The 17535-nt window shown below is 40.0% G+C and overlaps 1 protein-coding gene across 1 annotated transcript in view; it reads left to right on the top strand.

Moving 5' to 3' along the window:
* ANTXR1 (ANTXR cell adhesion molecule 1) overlaps positions 1-17535 on the top strand; it is a 269361-nt gene that overhangs the window by 122521 nt on the left and 129305 nt on the right. The window contains 2 exon segments of the mRNA XM_027772987.1: positions 2491-2560; positions 4238-4316. Of these exon segments, the coding sequence (XP_027628788.1) occupies positions 2491-2560; positions 4238-4316 (149 nt within the window).

The raw sequence follows: 17535 nt of genomic DNA, 5'->3' as shown, positions 1-17535 counted from the left end.
ATTCTTTTAGGAAAATGAAACTAGTAATATCCTTCCTGACAGCTGTGCTAGAAGGTTGAACTGGGTAAAGTGATAGACATGAATTAAAGAACACCTACACACAGCATTTACCTGGTGAATTTGGTTTTCTATTCTCAACCTAGATGAGAAAACATCTTTTTTTTTTTTTGAGAGGTTTTTTGCTATAGGGCACATGCACTTGCCAGACAGACAGAGAGAGACAGAGAGACAGAAAGCGAGAAATCACCCCCCAGGGGTATGGCCACGCTGCAATCCCTTCTCCTCTATTCTCCTCTCGAGATCTTGGGCACGCATGCACACACGCCTGGCATGAGTTTAAGTCACCAGGTCCAGGACTCGAACCACAGTCAACTACATGGGAGTCCAGTGACATAGCCATTACACTAACTGCTGGTCCCATCGGAAAACATCTTGAAAATAATAATGCTCAGTTCAGGCACTGCATGATCATTCACTGTCATCATAAGCTTCATAATTTTGCTCAAAACACCCTCTCCCATTCCTGCAGTGTTCTATAATCTGCTAGTGGCTAACTCTAAATGTGGTGGGGATAGGACCTCCAGTAGCTTCCTGTTGCTTTTAGAAAAGAATCTCAAATGCCCCGGTGTGGCCTACACAGCTTTGGGCATTGACCCTGCTGCCCTTACTAGCCTTATTTTGTGCCACTTTTCGTCTCACTCAAATTTAACAAACTCACTGACCTTCTTTTAGCTCTCAAAAGATCTAGGCCCTTTCTTGTCCCAGGATCTTTGCAGCGTTGCTTGCTTTCCCACCTACTGCCTCATCACCCAACTTTTAGGTTTCAGCTTTACAAGTCATCCCTCGGAAAAGCATTACCTGACCTCCTAGATGAGTGTTGTTCCTGCTCCTTCTTCTGTGTCCTCATCACAATTATAATTAAATAATAATTTGTGTAATTTGTAGCATGTCTGCTCTTCAGATAATGTGTTTCCTCTGTTTTATTCATTGCAAGCACCAGCATGGTGCTCAGCACATGGTAAATACTCAAGATATTTTCCAATAAAAGTGAACGTATTGATTAACTCTCTGGCAGCTCCTATAAAGTCTATGAAAGCAGGAACTCTGTATCTCATTTCAGAGCCTGCCTATCTAGCATATAGTATGTATTTAATAAATATCTGTTGAATGAATGAACAAATAACTTGGAAAAATGTCCCTAACTTTTCACTCCCTGAAGATTACCCTGGACAACATCCTTTTCTTTTACCTTCCAAGGGGAACACAGTGCTTAGCATTCAGCTGTGTCCTCTACCTCCCATCCAGGTGGCTTTGCTCCACAGACCCACACATGGAGAGCACAGACTTCCTACAGATCTCTTCAGCAAGCTTTTAGTGTCAGCTGTATTGTGCAGGCATGACTTAACAAATGTCATAAGAGATAACCAGTTTTATAAGCAAGACCAGTAGCAGAATTTAGTTCTTCAATAATATATGTATTCCTTCGTATCTTCTACTTTAGGTATCTGTAGTCACAACTTGATTAAAGGGAGAACTATTACTCCTCTTTCTTTCACCTACAGATCCTACCAGTCTTCTGTGCCATGTATAAATCTAAAAGAATGTTGAGACATGAAGAAATAACCATTATATACTAAGTATCATAACTTCACAGTAAGGAGCTTGAGATTAAAGCCACTTAAGCTTTTTCTTGGTCATCCATTCAAATAAATTTTCCCTGGAGAGTTCCCCCACTTTAATCCATCTTTCATAGCTACATCTGCTAAAACCTCCAAAAATCATCTTCAGTTTTACTAAAAAGCCCTCCAAAAGTCTTTGCATGGCTTATAAGATTATATCCAATTCTTCAGTCTAGTTCAGAGAACTTGGACCAAACTTCTTTTTATACTGATCTGTTCAAATCCTACTTCCATCCTACCCTGAAACATACCTTTTCTCTTTCCTGTCTTTGTTTGTGTCATCCCTCCCACCAGGAATGCCTCTTTCCCACTTCTCTGCCAAAGCCTAGTTTGTGCTTTGTATTTTTCTGTGACCAAACCATATCGCTCATGTAAAAGAAGCTCCCTATCCTCTCTATCTTCTGAAGCTCAATGATATTTTAGTTTAAGTCCTTCTTGGATTTGCCAGTGGATATTTTCCATAAATATGGTGTCTCTCTCAAACTAGACTTAGACATGAAACTCCTTAGGACCACTCTAATAATTTGTTTCCCCTTAGTTATTCCTGCTCTATTATAGAAGTTTGATCTCTATTTACTCATTAAATAACTATCTGGACATAAGGGGTCTGGAGACTAGCATTCAGGCAAGAGCCCTTGGGTTCATTGATGGATTTTACAGCTCAAGAGTTGTTTTTGTTTCAGAAAAGTTCTTTGTCTCCTTGTTTTTCTGGTGTCTCCCTAAATTTGGTTGATGGTCTATAGAAGTCAGTGAATTTGAAATTATAAACCTGCCTTACTCCTCTTAATCCAGTGTCAAATCCTTTTTACAGATGAGAAGCCCTTCGCTGTGGAAGATACTTATTTGCTGTGCCCAGCGCCCATTTTAAAGGAAGTCGGCATGTAAGTTTTTGTTTGTTTGTTTTGGAGAGGTTTTGTTCACTATAGGGCGCGTGCGCTCGCCAGACAGACAGAGAGAGACATAGAGACAAAAAGCGAGAAATCACCCCCCCACAGGGGATGGCCATGCCGCAATCCCTTCTCCATTCTCCTCCCGGGATCTTGGGCACGCACGCACGTGCACGTGGCGTGAGTTTCAAGCCACCAGGTCCGGGACGCAAACCGCGGTCGACTATGTCCAGTGACATAGCCATTACACTACTGCTGGTTCCCTCGGCATGTAAGTTTTCACCAACAACTGAACCTCACTAGCCAGGGAGGAGAGAGGAGGTAGTGGGGGCAAAGGATAAAGAAAATATCTTCCTCCATTGTCATGATGGAGCCTGTCTCTAGATTCCTGCAGGTAACAATGGTACCAATACATACAGGCATCAGGGTAAGTACTTTACAGAGTATATAACTTCAATCCCCTCAAGTTCCCCAGGAACCAGATGTTCACATTGTACCAGCTTTACATATGTAAAGACTATGACTGAGAAAATAAATTTCTTGGCAGCAGTAAATGGAACAGTCTGGGCTCAACCCAAGGTCTGTCTGGCCTAATCACAACTATATTTCTAGAAGGTCTCACACATGTTACCTCACCTTATCATCATAAATGTCCTAATTGATGACTGTTACCTGCTCCTTAGAGGTAAGGAAACTCAGAAAGGAGGCTCAGAGAAACTAAGTGGGACCTCCTGAAGGCACTTCAGTGATCCTTCTACTTCCCTACAGAGCATTATGAGATCAACTAGACCTGACCCAGTTCCCCAAACTCATTTATGGGGGAAATATCATGGGTGCAATTATAATAATGATGTGTTCAAAATATTCAACAGAAGAAAACATCCTGAGCAAGGGGGGAGAAAAAAACTGGGGAAAGATGTAGTGTCGGTACACAGAATAAAAAAACAGCCTCTCCAAAATTGTGCCTGTAACAGGCTAGAGATAGAACAGCACATTCAAGGAAAAAAATGTTACAATTATTCATCCAAATTCTCCTTTCAATCATTCATTCATATTGTAAGACTTCCAGCTCTGGTTGTGTAACATTAGCCTGTGAGATCACTGATTTCACAAATGAGCCCAATATCTATGCTGCAAAATGCAACAACACATAAGCTCATACTTTACCTAGTGTCTTTTGGATGGTAGGAGATGGAAGGCCAGTTAGTTCATCAACTGCTTTACCTCTGTGAGTCTGCTGGATAAACAAAACCATATCACTGGGAATCCCAATAAGGACAGCAGGACATCAAGTTTATAGTTTGCCCAGTTTATCCCCATTGACTTGGACCATTTTTAAAGACTGCTTTGTCCTGTTATAATGTGACAAGGGAATTAAAGGAAAGCAGACTTTGCCCATTCAATATTTGCATTGATACAAGAAGTTTTGAATGTACTGCCTTGATACACTGGCTATGCCTAGCCTGCCATCTCTTGAGAATGTTAGAGATAGAGGGGGCAAAGAGAGCCTTCTCCACATTTTACAAAGAAGAAAACTCATCCCCCCCAGAGAAGAGGCTACAATCCCAAGGGTAGTTAAGAGCAGAGTCCAGAGGAAAGCTGTGTGCTGGCTCTCAGCCCTCTGTTCATTGCACACTGAGCTGAATATTTGTTCTCTTGTTGACATTGCAGGAAAGCTGCACTCCAGGTCAGCATGAACGATGGTCTCTCCTTCATCTCCAGTTCTGTAATCATCACTACCACACACTGTGTAAGTCAAAACCTTTCTCTTTGCTAAAGACCTCATTTTTATTATTTGAAGAAGCAACATTACTTTAGCACCCCAATCCTCTCCAAAGGTATACCTGAAAAGTTTTCTTGCTCTTTGTTCTGTTTACTGAGCTTTGATCCTGGCACTGGTAGGCCAACTATGAGCTGGATCAGGCATGTGCTATATCCCAGAGTGTTATCATAATGTCCATGTTGGATTCTCTAAGTTCTCTATTTCTGTTCTTGAGGGGGAGACCTGAACTCAGTGGCCTGACTAGCTGGCAAGATGTGCTATGTTTGTTTTGTAGTGAGGGCAGATGCCTGGATAGAGAGGGTTTGGGAGAGAATGGAGGCTCGGCCACAGTGACAGAGGTGGTAGCACAATGTTCTACAATGCTGGAAGTCATATGGAAGATTGAAGTTCAGTACATGCAGGTCATGCATGTGCTGGTGATCCTAACTGACTGGGAAAGGCTGGAAGGATCATGGCATGAGAGTCTATCTTTCTCCTTTTCTCCTTTTCTCTCTGTCTCTTATCAAATAAATAAATGAATGAGTGAATAGATAAATAAATTTTTAAAAGAGATATTGGACAGAAAATAATTGGATAGCATACATAGGTAGCACATCTTTGGAAATTTTTCTCTAAAAGGAATCAGAAAAAGGGCATTGGCTAGAGGAAGATGTAGAGTTTACAGAGAGCCTTTTATTTAGGATGGGAGAGATGCAGCTTGTTTATATGATTGTGGAAATTGCCCAGAAGAAAATGGAAAATTGACAAAGCAGGAGAGAAAGAAGGGAAGGGGCCCTTGCAAAGGGGATTGTAAGGCAGGGGTAGAGGTTATATTATCTACTCAGATATCCCATTTCTGGATCTTTAATATCTGGTAGTTTCCATTTATGGCTACACATAAAATCTCCTGGAGAGCTTTTTCAAAAGATTGATGCCCTCACCTAAAGCCAGACTGATAAAACTAAAATCTCTTGCATGGGCCCTAGCTTTGGTGGCTTCAGGGCCTCTTTGGGAGGTTGTAGTGTGGAGCTGAGACTGGGAACTCTTCAAACTTTGTAATTGCTGCCACCCATTGCCAGTGTCCCAGAATTTAGCCTGTCAGAAGGCAAGCACTGCTTAGTTAGCTCCTATAAAATCATCAGTCCCGAATAGGAGCATTTCCAAAATAACCTTTGTCTGGATATTCCATTTCTTTAATGGCATGCACTTTCTCCATTAGATCATTGTAGAAACTAATGTTTGGACAGATGGTCAACTAAGGTAGTTAGTATGGCACTTTCAGGCTGACCTTTGGGAAATGGATTAGTAGGATCCCCTAGTAATTGGAGTTGTGTCTTTAACACTGTCACAGGTGAACAAGACGTAGCAGGTGTACACTGAAGCCAGATGAGTTAAAACTGAGTTATCTCATAAAAGAACAGGAAGTCATGTCTCATGATAGACAACTGAAGTCCTCCTACAACCAATTTTCATCCTGTGTTAGGAGCAAACCAATGATCTCAAAAGCAAGATAAGCCAGTGTAATAGTTACAGATGATGTAAAAGTTTTACTTGACCAGAATAAGGGGCTAAAATTATAACAAAAAGTGTTACTACCTAGAAATGTCCATGTCTCAGACATCTGGTCGACCCTCAGATCTGGAGGCTTGAATACAACACCACCAAATTTGAAAACTATGTGGAGAAGCAATGAAATTTACTCAAGTGTAATTTGCCTGATTCTTTTGAAAACTGCCAACCTGCAGGAAATGATTAAAATACCCCAAATCCAATAACTTTGTTCCAGATTCCTCACAGCTTTTGAGTGATCCAACAATTTAGATCTGTATTTCTCATTATGTCTGACCATACTACAGGGAACCAGTAGAGGAAGTAGGAAGGATAAACATCTCAGGATCAAATCTGTAGTATAGCAAACACAGGGCTACAAATTTAAATCCTGGACCTCTAGGTAAAGAAGTGTGTCCTTACCAATTAACCGCAACATTAAAGAACTCCAAGTAAAACCTCACTGTATCTCCCACTGCTCTCTATGACCTCCACTTATATCTCCTTTTGCCACTATCTATTTAATTGACTGTTGATCAAGACCACTTCATGATAGATTCTGTATTATTTGCTTTTTACTTGATGATGCTGTATTAGTTTATAACAAAATCATAATCACCCTAATACTTGAGCTCCAGTTCATTCATTCATTTATTCAATGAGCATTTATTGTTACAATATTCTATGTGTTTGGGATACAGCAGAGACTATAACAGATACAAATCTCTGTTTCGGATGGGAGAGTGAGATAATTAACAACTAACATAACAAATAAGTCATATACTACCATAAAAAGTAATACATGCTATTAAAAAAAAACAGCAAAAACAAAGTAAGAGGGTTTGGTACTATTTTGGGTAAATAGATTCATAAGTAGAGTAGTGGATACACTAAGAAGGTGGTAGGAAAGTGGAGGAAGGTGGAATATTGCAAACTTAAAACCCTAGTGCTAAGGCACTGAGGCCAGAGACACCTGGTATTGAAGGAAGAGCAAGAAGATATGCAGTCCTCTATGGGCCTCTCTGGAAGAGAATGAGCAAGGAGTGGAGCATCCAGTAAGGGATCCAGGGGTGGAGAGTAAAAAGTCTTGTAAAGACTTTGACATTTAAGCAGAGGAGCAATATGATCTCACATTTGCAAGATTACTCTGGCCGCTGGGACAGCCTGTGGGTAGACAAGGAAACAAGGATGGAAGCAGTGTCAGCACTAACTAGGAGAGTTACGGCAATATTTCAGGCAAAAGATGGTGGTGGCTTCAATCTGGAGAGGATAATGGAGTTGGAGAGAAGTAGTCAGAGTCAAATAAATTTTTAAAGTAGAGTAATGACTTTCTAAAAGCATTGAATATGGATGGGACTTGAGAAGAGAGGAATCAAGATGGCTCCATGGGTTTTGGCCTAATTCACTGACTGATAGAACTGCCATCAGCTGACAAATAGGAAGAAGACTGCAAAAGGACAAGATTTAGTAAGGAATGGGACCAGCAGTTAGCGTAATGGCTATGTTGCTGGACTCCCACGTAGTCGATCGTGGTTTGTGTCCCGGACCTAGCTTAAACTCACGCTGGGCGCATGTGCGTGCGTGCCCAAGATCCCAAGAGGAGAACGGAGGAGAAGGGATTGTGGCATGGCCATCCCCCCTGGAGGGTGATTTCTCGCTTTCTGTCTCTCTGTCTGGCGAGCGCACGCGCCCTATAGCAAAAAAAATAAATAAAAAAAACTCTCCAAAAAAAAAAGATTTAGGAAGGAAGGAGAAAGTCAAAATATCAGTTTTGTTATTTACTAGCTGTGTGAGCTTGACCAGATTATTTAGCCCCTTTGTACTTCAGTTTTCTAATCACTAAAATTAAGATGATAACAGTACATCTCTTAGCAATATAGTGAACATTAAGTGAACTGATATACATGAAGTGCTTGGGCAGAATCCCTAGCAGCATGTAAGTGCTCAGTAAATGCTCACTGTTTCAGAATCTTTTAATTAATTGGAGGTTTTTCCTAGAGAAGAGAGTTGGCTGCTTGACCAAGAGTACTGTTACAACAAAGGGGCTCTTTTAAAACAAGGTGCATCCCTGGGATTCCTATTTGTTGAACAACCAGGCCAAATGATTGAAAGGGGGTAGATAAGATGGCTAAAATCATCCAGGGAAAGGGATTTATATTCAAATATAAATCCCACCGAGTCCTACACAGAAGCTCAAGTTAAAGACTGCAACTGTCACTGGACAAAACAGACCTGGAGGTGGAGTGTGTAGTCATCCAGAATATGAAGTAAGGTCTTGGACTTGCATTTGTTTCTTGGGCAGCTGGTTTGAAGGACAAGGTTTTCAGATCAAAGATGATCCCCTGGGTCTGAGTAAAGGGTTAGTCTTGTCAGTGCCAGTTACAGCCTGCCCAGTTCATCACCTGGAACCAAAAATAAATTTAAAATATGTAGTTGAGACTTTTCGTTTCTTACTTTATTTGATGCCCATTTGGACAACTATGTCACAAATTTTCAAGATGCACAATGAATAACTGTTGCCCCTGCCAGAAGCAAAAATTCCATGAAGTTTTACAGGAAAGAGATGTTTCCATCCAAGAGCTAAGAGATTCCTATACAAATGGCAAACTTTGTTGAGCTCCATGACTATAGAAAGTGGTCAAACATCCAGCCTCCTTTCTCACCAGCACATTTAAATACACCCCTTCTATGTAGTCTTAACTGGCCTCCTTTTTCTCCCCCAGTTTCTTTTTTCTTTTTCTTTTTCTTTTTTTTTTTTTTTTTTTTTGAGAGGTTTTTGCTATAGGGCGCATGCACTCGCCAGAAAGACAGAGAGAGACAGAGAGACCAAAAGCGAGAAATCACCCCCTGGGGGGAATGGTCACACCACAATCCCTTCTCCTCCATTCTCCTCTCAAGATCTTGGGCACGTGCACACACGTGCCCAGCGTGAGTGTAAGCCACCAGGTCCAGGACTTGAGCCGTGGTCGACTACATGGGAGTTTAGTGACATAACCATTATGCTAACTGCTGGTCCCTCCCCCAGTTTCTAACTATAGATTCAAAACCTCACAAATATAGTATTGCTTTAATAGAAGAATCAAAAAGCAGTTTGTCCTTTTCAGAGCAAAGCAAACAAATTTTAGTTTCATAAAAAACTTTTCATGAAGACATGAATACTTTAAAATCCTATGATTTCCCACCAAAAGTGTACAAAAATCAGGGAATTTTTAACAGATATTTCTTGAATCCTATAGTATCTTCATTGTTCCACTCGTATTTTACAGTGTTGCTGTTCCTAATGAGTTTAAAATCCAATTGGAGAAATTTGAGGCGATTCAAAGAAGTGATGGGAAATTTCTATTATGAAAAAAATCTAGGCATGACCTTCAATTTTTTTGCACCAAAATAAGCTTGTACTTTAATTCCATTCTTCCACAAATTTTTTGAAGTCCACTTATATGTAACAATAAAGAATAAGATTGTATGAGTCAGATATAAAAATGCTGTAGGATTTCAGAGAGAAGAAGGATGAACAAAGGCAAGAAGAGTCAGGAGCAATGGCAGTCAATGGTGCAGCAGTAGTGTATCTGTATCTACATGGGACAAGTCAAGGGTTCACATACTGAGACCTACCTGAGCATTCCAAGTGCACATGCATGTGCTCATGATCCAGACCAGGTGAGACTGGGAGTGGATCATGGCATGGAGACCCTGATGGGGATGACTATTTCTCTCTTTCTCTCTCTCTCTCTCTCTCTCTCTCTATCTATCTATCTATCTAAAGAAATGAATAAATAAACTTTTAAAAAGAAGAGTCATGGGGACCACCAGATGGCGTAATGGTTACATTACTTGACTCCCACGTAGTCAACTGTGGTTTGAGGCCCAGATCCGGCAGCTTGTAACTTACTCTCATGCCCAAAATCAAAGGAGAATGGAGGATAAGGGATTGTGGTATGGCCATCCCTCCACCTCCCACCCCATGGAGTTAGTTCCTATTTTCTGTCTTTCTGGCAAACACATGCACCATATAGCAAAAATCTCTCTCTAAGGAGAATGGAGGAGAAGGGATTGCGGCATGGCCATCCCCCAGGGTGATTTCTCTCTTTCTGTCTCTCTGTCTCTCTCTGTCTCTCTGGCAAGTGCACATACCCTATAGCAAAAACCTCTCAAAAAAAAAAATTTTTCTCTCTAAAAAAAAAAAAAAGAATAGTCATGAAGTCTTCACGGAGGGGGTAATATCTGAATGATAACTTTAAAAATGATAATTATAGGTGAGATAGGAAAAGGCCATGCCCTAAAGCAATATTAACCTGACCAACAGCTAGATATGTCTCTGAGCATAGTTTTTTCCTGGTCTCTCAGAACAGTAATCTGTTTCACTTTTTTGGTTTGTTTTCTTCTCTTACTTTGTATTGGTCTCTGGTACCTTTTAATTTGGGGCCATTGTCAAGTTGACAATTACCCTCTTATGATGCCCTTGATCATAATCATCTGGTATGTGACAGTAAGACCCAGTTGATGCTTATCCTAATTAATCAGAATTTAATTTGTATTGGTTGTTAGGTTGGACACCACAATCTTCAAAGAAAGAAAAGAGTTAGATATTAGATTCTAAAATCAACACTAAATAAATGAAAACCCTATCTGTTCTTCCTAATTTATACAAAAAAATAATAATAATAATAATAAACCTGGCTACGAAGAACCCAGTTAGCATCAGTATTGTCCTTAACACTTCTTGGCTCCTATGTATCAAAAGAAAATTGACCTCCAGCTGCCACACAGGTGTAGGATATAACTCTGGATACAACTGGAGACGTGGAGTAAAGAAAGTGCTGACTTTGGACAGAAAAGGTTAATAAATTTGAGAGGACCTATTTATATCACTGTTCAAAGAAATTCTTTTTGAATGAAAACTAAAATTCAATAAACTCAAGCTCAAAACCAACAACTCTATAGTTGTAGTAGAATGAAGAAATTCAGAAAACATAATATTGAGCCCAAAATTCCAAATCCTAGCCCCTCTACTTTCTAGGATGATCTTGTGCAAGTTAACTGGACCCTGTCTCTGTACCCAACGTGCGTAGTTTTAATAAAGATTCAAGGTATAAGGGCTTGAAGCATATAATAGTCTATTAAAGAATGAAAGCTATTTACTGGTTTAGTGACTTCATTCTCTTTCCTTGACAAGTAATGGCCTGTCCCATTATAAGATATTCTATCCATGTCCTATGGCTTAGGAGCAGTGTATTTCCCCCTGATTACAAGTATGCTCCCTTGTGAGTCTATGATTTTTAGGAACAAGGCGGGAAAAATTGTAGGCTAACAAGGGGGAAAAACCATCAGTAAATCATATCTGGTGATATGTCAAACAAGGTTGGGTTGCAGTCTGAGACTTCGTTATTTTTTAAAAAGTTTCTCAATAAATGAATTGAATAAACAGTAACACAGGAGGAGTATTCAGAAGCATGAATTAAAATAAGTATTTACACTGATGCATTATTACCAGACAGCAAATTCCTATTATCACTAAAATATTCTATTATGCTGAGCATATTTGGAAGCATTTTATCAAAGCAGGTACCATTTCATGCAGATGGGATCTTTAGCCTCAGAAAAGATTGCACTACAGACTAGATTCTCCAGTACCTCCTGAAGTGCCCCCCCCCACTCACTGTGGTTTGGAGCATAGTTTGTTATCTATGGGGATGAACATGGTGCCAACTTGTTTCCCAAAGATTTTTAAACCATTTTATCCTTCAGATGTTCATGAATTCACACTGTTCTTTTCCCAAACAAGTAGTATTTTTCTATAAATATTTGTTTTGGTAACATGTTTATGTGTGTGTCTACCTACATCTGTGCAAGAAGGACAGAGACAGAGACCTACACTACTCAGGAGAGCTCTCGGCCTTCAATGAATTATCCAATACAAAATGTCAACATTAATACTGCCACTGAAAATCTCTAAAGAATCAGAATTTCTTGGAAGGAACCCAGAATTCTGCATTTAAGCTTGCCAGGTAAATCATAAACATACAGGACTGTTATCATGGGACTTGCCTAATACTGATTTGTCCCTCAAAAATTTTTAAAAATACTAAAATCTATTAAATAAAAATTAGAATTTTCTCTTGATTCATTTTCAATCCCATTAATTGAGGAATCTCAAGATTAAGGACCAGCAGATGATATAATGATTGTATAGTTGGGATCCCACATAGTCAACCACGAATTGAGTCCCAGACCCGATGGCTTAAAACTCACACCAGGTGCCTGTGCATGTGTGCCCAAAATCCCAAGAGGAGAATGGTGGAGAGGGATTGCAGCATGGCCATCCTCCCAGAGGGTGATTTCTCGCTTTCCATCTCTATGTCTCTCTTTCACTCTCTGGCAAGCACACATGCCCTGTAGTAAAAATCCCTTAAAAAAAATCATTCAAAATTATAAATTCAGAGTGCACTCTGTATGTTCCTTATTCTGTATCCTTTTTTTCTGATATAAAGATAGGTATTTGCTTAGAAGAATAGCATTAGCCCAGTGTGACCAGACTGAGGACCTTCTCACATTTGCATTGCCAGACAAAGACTGCAAAATTTTCTTTACCAATTCCCCTTTTTATTTTTCAAGTCATCCTTTTGTTTTCTCCTTTTTCACCAATGCCCAGTAAGCCACTGACTTGTTGTTTATTTCTTCCTTCTTCCAGAAAGAAAGAGTCCAGTGAGCATTTGCATTTTGTTTGTTTGTTTGTTTTAAGATTGTTGCCATAGGGCAGGTGACTTCTTGGCTACTAATGTCTCACAAGAAGGTGGGTCTCTGGTTGCTACACAGCAATAAGTTATAACTTTGAAAACAACCGAAGGCATAGAGAAAAGACAAACTTTGGATAGAGCAGTTGTCCTGCAGGCACAGTATAGTTCATCTGCTTCTTGAGGAGAAATAGATTATGTCTAATTCACCATTGCAACCCAACCTTTGCACAATGTCTGTACATAGTAATTTCTCAGTACTGGTGATTGAGTGAATAAATGAATGGACTCAATAAAGGGCCATTCTGAGACGATGAGCTGATTGGAGAATAGTCTTCCAAAGAGGATGGCCAACAAGCCAGTCTTCATATCCAAGGAAACTGAATAGAATTTAAGAGGGCCACATCTGCCAGGTAAGCAGCTAAAGCCAGCAGTCCCAGGCAGGGCAATAGTCAAAGACCTCTTCACACAAGCACTAGCTTCATTAGGGGCAGATCCCTGCCAGGAATGCAGACCTGAAGGAAGATCCTAGAAATAGCTCACTCAAGTGGATTAAGATTCAGGGCCACCCTGAATCAGTGACAGTCTACAGCACAAGGTTGGAAGCCAGATAGAACCGCAGAGAATCATTAAATCAAGGTCACTACAGAAACACTATGGCCCAGTGACCACTGGCATGGCCCAAGCTTACCCTAAAATACGAAGAAACTCAGGCTACACCAGCTCTGCTCTCTAGACACTGCCAGCCAAGGCTACCAGTGTACAGTCTACCTTGGAAAGGACTGGCTCCAAACGGGATGCACTGGAGCCCACAGCTGGGGGCAACAGTGGCTACAGACAAGAGAGGCGACAAAGAGAGGACAGGGACCACCTCCCAGCACTGTTGCCAAGTCCTGCCCTAGGCAACTTCCTGGGCCCGTTTTCTTAGTTAAGTTCTGTTGGCAGTTGCTTTAAAGTAACTTGAGGAAATACAAATCAAGCCTGGTTTTGCAGTCATATGGCTCTCTAGGTAAACAGGCAGCTGGTATGACTACCTTTGCCAAAATCGCTTGAATTTCACCAGCCTGGTAGGGAGTGAATCCAGCAGCCTGTGCCGAATAGCAATCTTGCCTTCCAACATAATAAAAAATTATTGTGCACTTGTGCACTCTTCAGAGAAAGTAGAAATCAGAGAAGACTTTTTTTTTTCTTCTTTGTCTTTTCCAAGGTCAACAAAACAGTCCATCCATCAAAATAGGTATCTGTCTTTGGGATGGATCATTCATTCCAGCAACTGTAAGCATGTGGGCCTCTTCCTTAAGAAAAAAGTACAAGAGAAGAGGTTTCTGATAGTCAGTGGGCCCAAAGATACAATAACAATCATGATCTATATATATTAAACCAGCACTGTGCTGTGCACCTGTAATCCCAGGTACTCAGAAGGCTGAGGCAGGAGGATCTTGAGTTCAAGGCCAGCCTAGACAATACTCTATAAGAAAATAAACATACAAATATAAACCAGTACTGTGAGCAAAATGTTAAGGAATTAAAGTGGAATGGATCGTCCTTGCTCCCTAGAAACCTATGAGCTAGTACAAGGCACATAAGCAGTTCACGATTTGCTCAGCCTGAAAACTCTACCCTGTGAGTGTCTTTTCCTCAACAAGACCCTTCCCAAACAGTAATCTGGTAATAATCCATCAGTGTAGATACTTGTTTAATTCATTCAGTACTAAAATAATGCCTAAAGAGATGAGACCCTTCTAAATAACCAATGGAAGATAGTAGGCCAGGGCTCATGCACTGACTTATTCTATAGGTTCTTTCATCCAACATTATCCTACTCCCTGTCCAGTTCTCCCACACCTTCTGCTTTCCTTCCTCATTCAGCTTCATATGAAAGACAGGGGAAAATGGGTTGGAGGTGAGATAGGAGACTGACCCCGAAAAGGTTTGAATGACAGAATATGGAGTCTGGACAATGCTAAGCCATTCAAAGGAAAAACAACCATTATTTTAGGATGATTAATCCAGCATTTGTACACTCTAAGTATATTAATAAAAGAGCATTTGTCTGGATGCCACTGATTTGTAAATTTGCTTATTTGAAAAAGGAGGCTCTAGGTTACTTCTCCATCATTTGGGTTGAAGGAACTGAGTACGTGAAGTGGCCAATCTGCACCCCAGTTGGTGAATCATTAGAGCTTCATACTCAGCCTTTGAAAAATAGATGGCCATTTGCATCTATCTTATTGCTGTAATTATAAGTGATATGTCCTTTGAAAAATGTGGCATAACACTACATAAGAGAAAGACTTAGTTGGAGAGGAAAAGTTGGAACAAATATGGGCTTTGGGATCAGATCAACGTGGCTAAAATCCGGTTCTCCTACTTACTGAGTGCATGACTTCAGGCTGAGATGACATACTTGGACCAGCTGGCGCAGGGCCTAGCGCGCAGCAGGTACTGGCTTTCTTACACTGGTGTTGAAAGCCTCTGTAAGAATGAGCAGAGTGATATGGTTTCCAAAAATTCTGACTTCTGGTTGAGTTAATAAAAGTATAGTATCTAAAACAAAGGAGGCGATGAGACTATTCAACCTGGTGAAGATAAAATCTCTTTGAATATTATGTTCCGTGCTAAGGACATTTGAGGAAAAGCCTAGACAAACTGGGTAGGTGAGAATTGTTAACAAAAATGATATGCTATGTAGAATATAAAATGGGAGCCCATTAACCTGTAGACGTATTTAGTATGGAGACAGTATTTGAAGGTCTGTTTTGAAACAGATGCATCTGTACCTGTAAAGTTCCAATTCTATAGATTATTTATTGTGTAGATCCTTGTAGTAGAATAGAATAAACCGAGAGATCATTTTGGGCTCTCTTTCTAGAAAATTTTTCTAACTGGCTGCTTCAGTCAAGAGTGAGTTCTCTATTTTGATTGTATTCAAGCACAGGCCATGTGGCAAAATGATGTAAATGCCATTCTTGAAGCAGATGGGCAGTTAAACTAGAAAAGCTCTGACTCCTTCAATCCCGAAAGTCTATGATTATAGACATAAAAGTATGTTAGTAAGAGTGAGGTAAACATCAATCCTATACAGTATAACGGATGAGTTTGACTTTTACATTTTGAAATTAAATGTAAGGAATCTTTGTTGGGAGATTAAATTAGAACTGGAGATAGTATTTTAAGTGCAGTTCAGATAGGCCAACCTCCACCTACTGCAAGTGAGTCATATTTCAGTCCAGAGTGCTTAAAACTCCTCCTGAGAATAATCTGTTTTCCAGTAACTTTTAAATACACTCCTTCATTTACAAACAATTGATACACTAATCACAAATCATTCTCCTCTATTTCCTCATCATTTCAGTTGCCATTCATAATTCAAAGTATTTTTTCGACAATGTTCTGGTATTTTTATTATTACTATTTTAACAAAATGGCCTGTGGTTTCACCTTTTGTCATTAGAAAGGCAAAACGCCACAGGAATATCAGAACGCACAGCTCGGATCTCAAGTATTATTTATAAACTAGAATAAAAGTCGCTTGCCAACATCTCTATTTTGATAACCCTTGTGTGCATAAAAATATGCTTTCAAATATGTTTTCGAGAATTTGTGCTGATTTGTTTTTCTTGGATGTTTTAGCAACTGACTTTCAATATTTTTATCTTTAAGCATTTTAAAGAATGTTTGCCTTGTGTTTGAAATGTCCTCATTTTGAGAATGAGAAAAAAAATTTTTCTAAATCTAGTCCTTAGAAAACTGTAAAATAAGTACATAATAAGATGGCAGAAATGAAAGTTAAATCCAAATAATCCTTGAACGAAATAAATGTAATGGACCAAACTGAGCAGTTGAAAGACCAGGTTGACAGATTGTTTTGAAAATATCTAACCTCATGCTGTTTACTGTAAAACATTATATTATATGAAGTTTATAGGGCTCTGTTTTTTCTGATCTCTCACTTCTTGGTATTATACATGGGTTTTCCAATCTAATACTCCCTCCCCCTTTTCAACGTGACAGTTTAAGTTTCTGGGGAACCTGGGTAGCAGATAACCTCGCTTATGTAAATTGCATATAGAATAAGAATTCCTCATCTCTGAATAAGAACTTAAGTGAAAGCGTTTGCTCTAAGTACAAAAGATATAGTGAACGCCCAAAGTGTCCACTTGTGCCTGCTTCTTGTTATTGGGGCTATTCCAAATGGTTGAGTTTTTGAGGTTGGGTGTTCTGGTCTATTGACTGTAGTTGAGAGGCATAATTGTAGTAAAAACTGCAAAATTTAAAGAAGATCCAGAAAATGGAGAGAGGGGCAGAGAGAAGAAGAATCGCAGAGGAAGAAGAGGAGGGAAGAAGAAAGACCAACAGTTTGGGAAATAAGATCAAAGATCAAAAAGAGTCTGAGAGATCTCATTTTAAAAAAAAATTTTTCCAGAGATTGTATGCTCTCATCAGAAAGATACAGAGAGACAAAGCGAGAGGGCAATGAGGCATGGTCATGATGGCCATAATCACTTCTCCTCCATCGCTCTACTCTGTTGAGATTTGGGGCGCACACACACGCACCCGGCATGTTTCTCAAGCTGCCAGGGCCGGGATTTGAACTACATAGTTGACTGTGTGGGATATGGATCCTTTAACCACCAGGCCACAGGCTTGGTCTCGATCTCCTTTCTGCCAACACTGAAATAATTGCCAACTCTTTAAATGATCCCTAATTGCCCAAGTCAGTGGGCCAGTAGGCTATCACAGAATGCAGGGAGATCCGCCTGACCCAGGCCATACCGTCCTGTTGGCAGCTTACAGTCACACTGCCCCAGAACACAAGCTGCCCAGAGTCTTCGGGTACTTTTTCGATCAGGTTGTTATTTGGGATTGATGTGATTTATATTACTTGCACTTTCTAAAATCAGGCACATTTACCTCTTTCTTCC

Source organism: Tupaia chinensis, unplaced genomic scaffold, assembly GCF_000334495.1.
Source record: "Tupaia chinensis unplaced genomic scaffold, TupChi_1.0 Scaffold000316_1, whole genome shotgun sequence".
Lineage (NCBI taxonomy): Eukaryota > Metazoa > Chordata > Mammalia > Scandentia > Tupaiidae > Tupaia > Tupaia belangeri.
The sequence above is the reverse complement of the archived record's forward strand: the minus strand, read 5'-3'. Positions and strand labels throughout refer to the sequence as shown.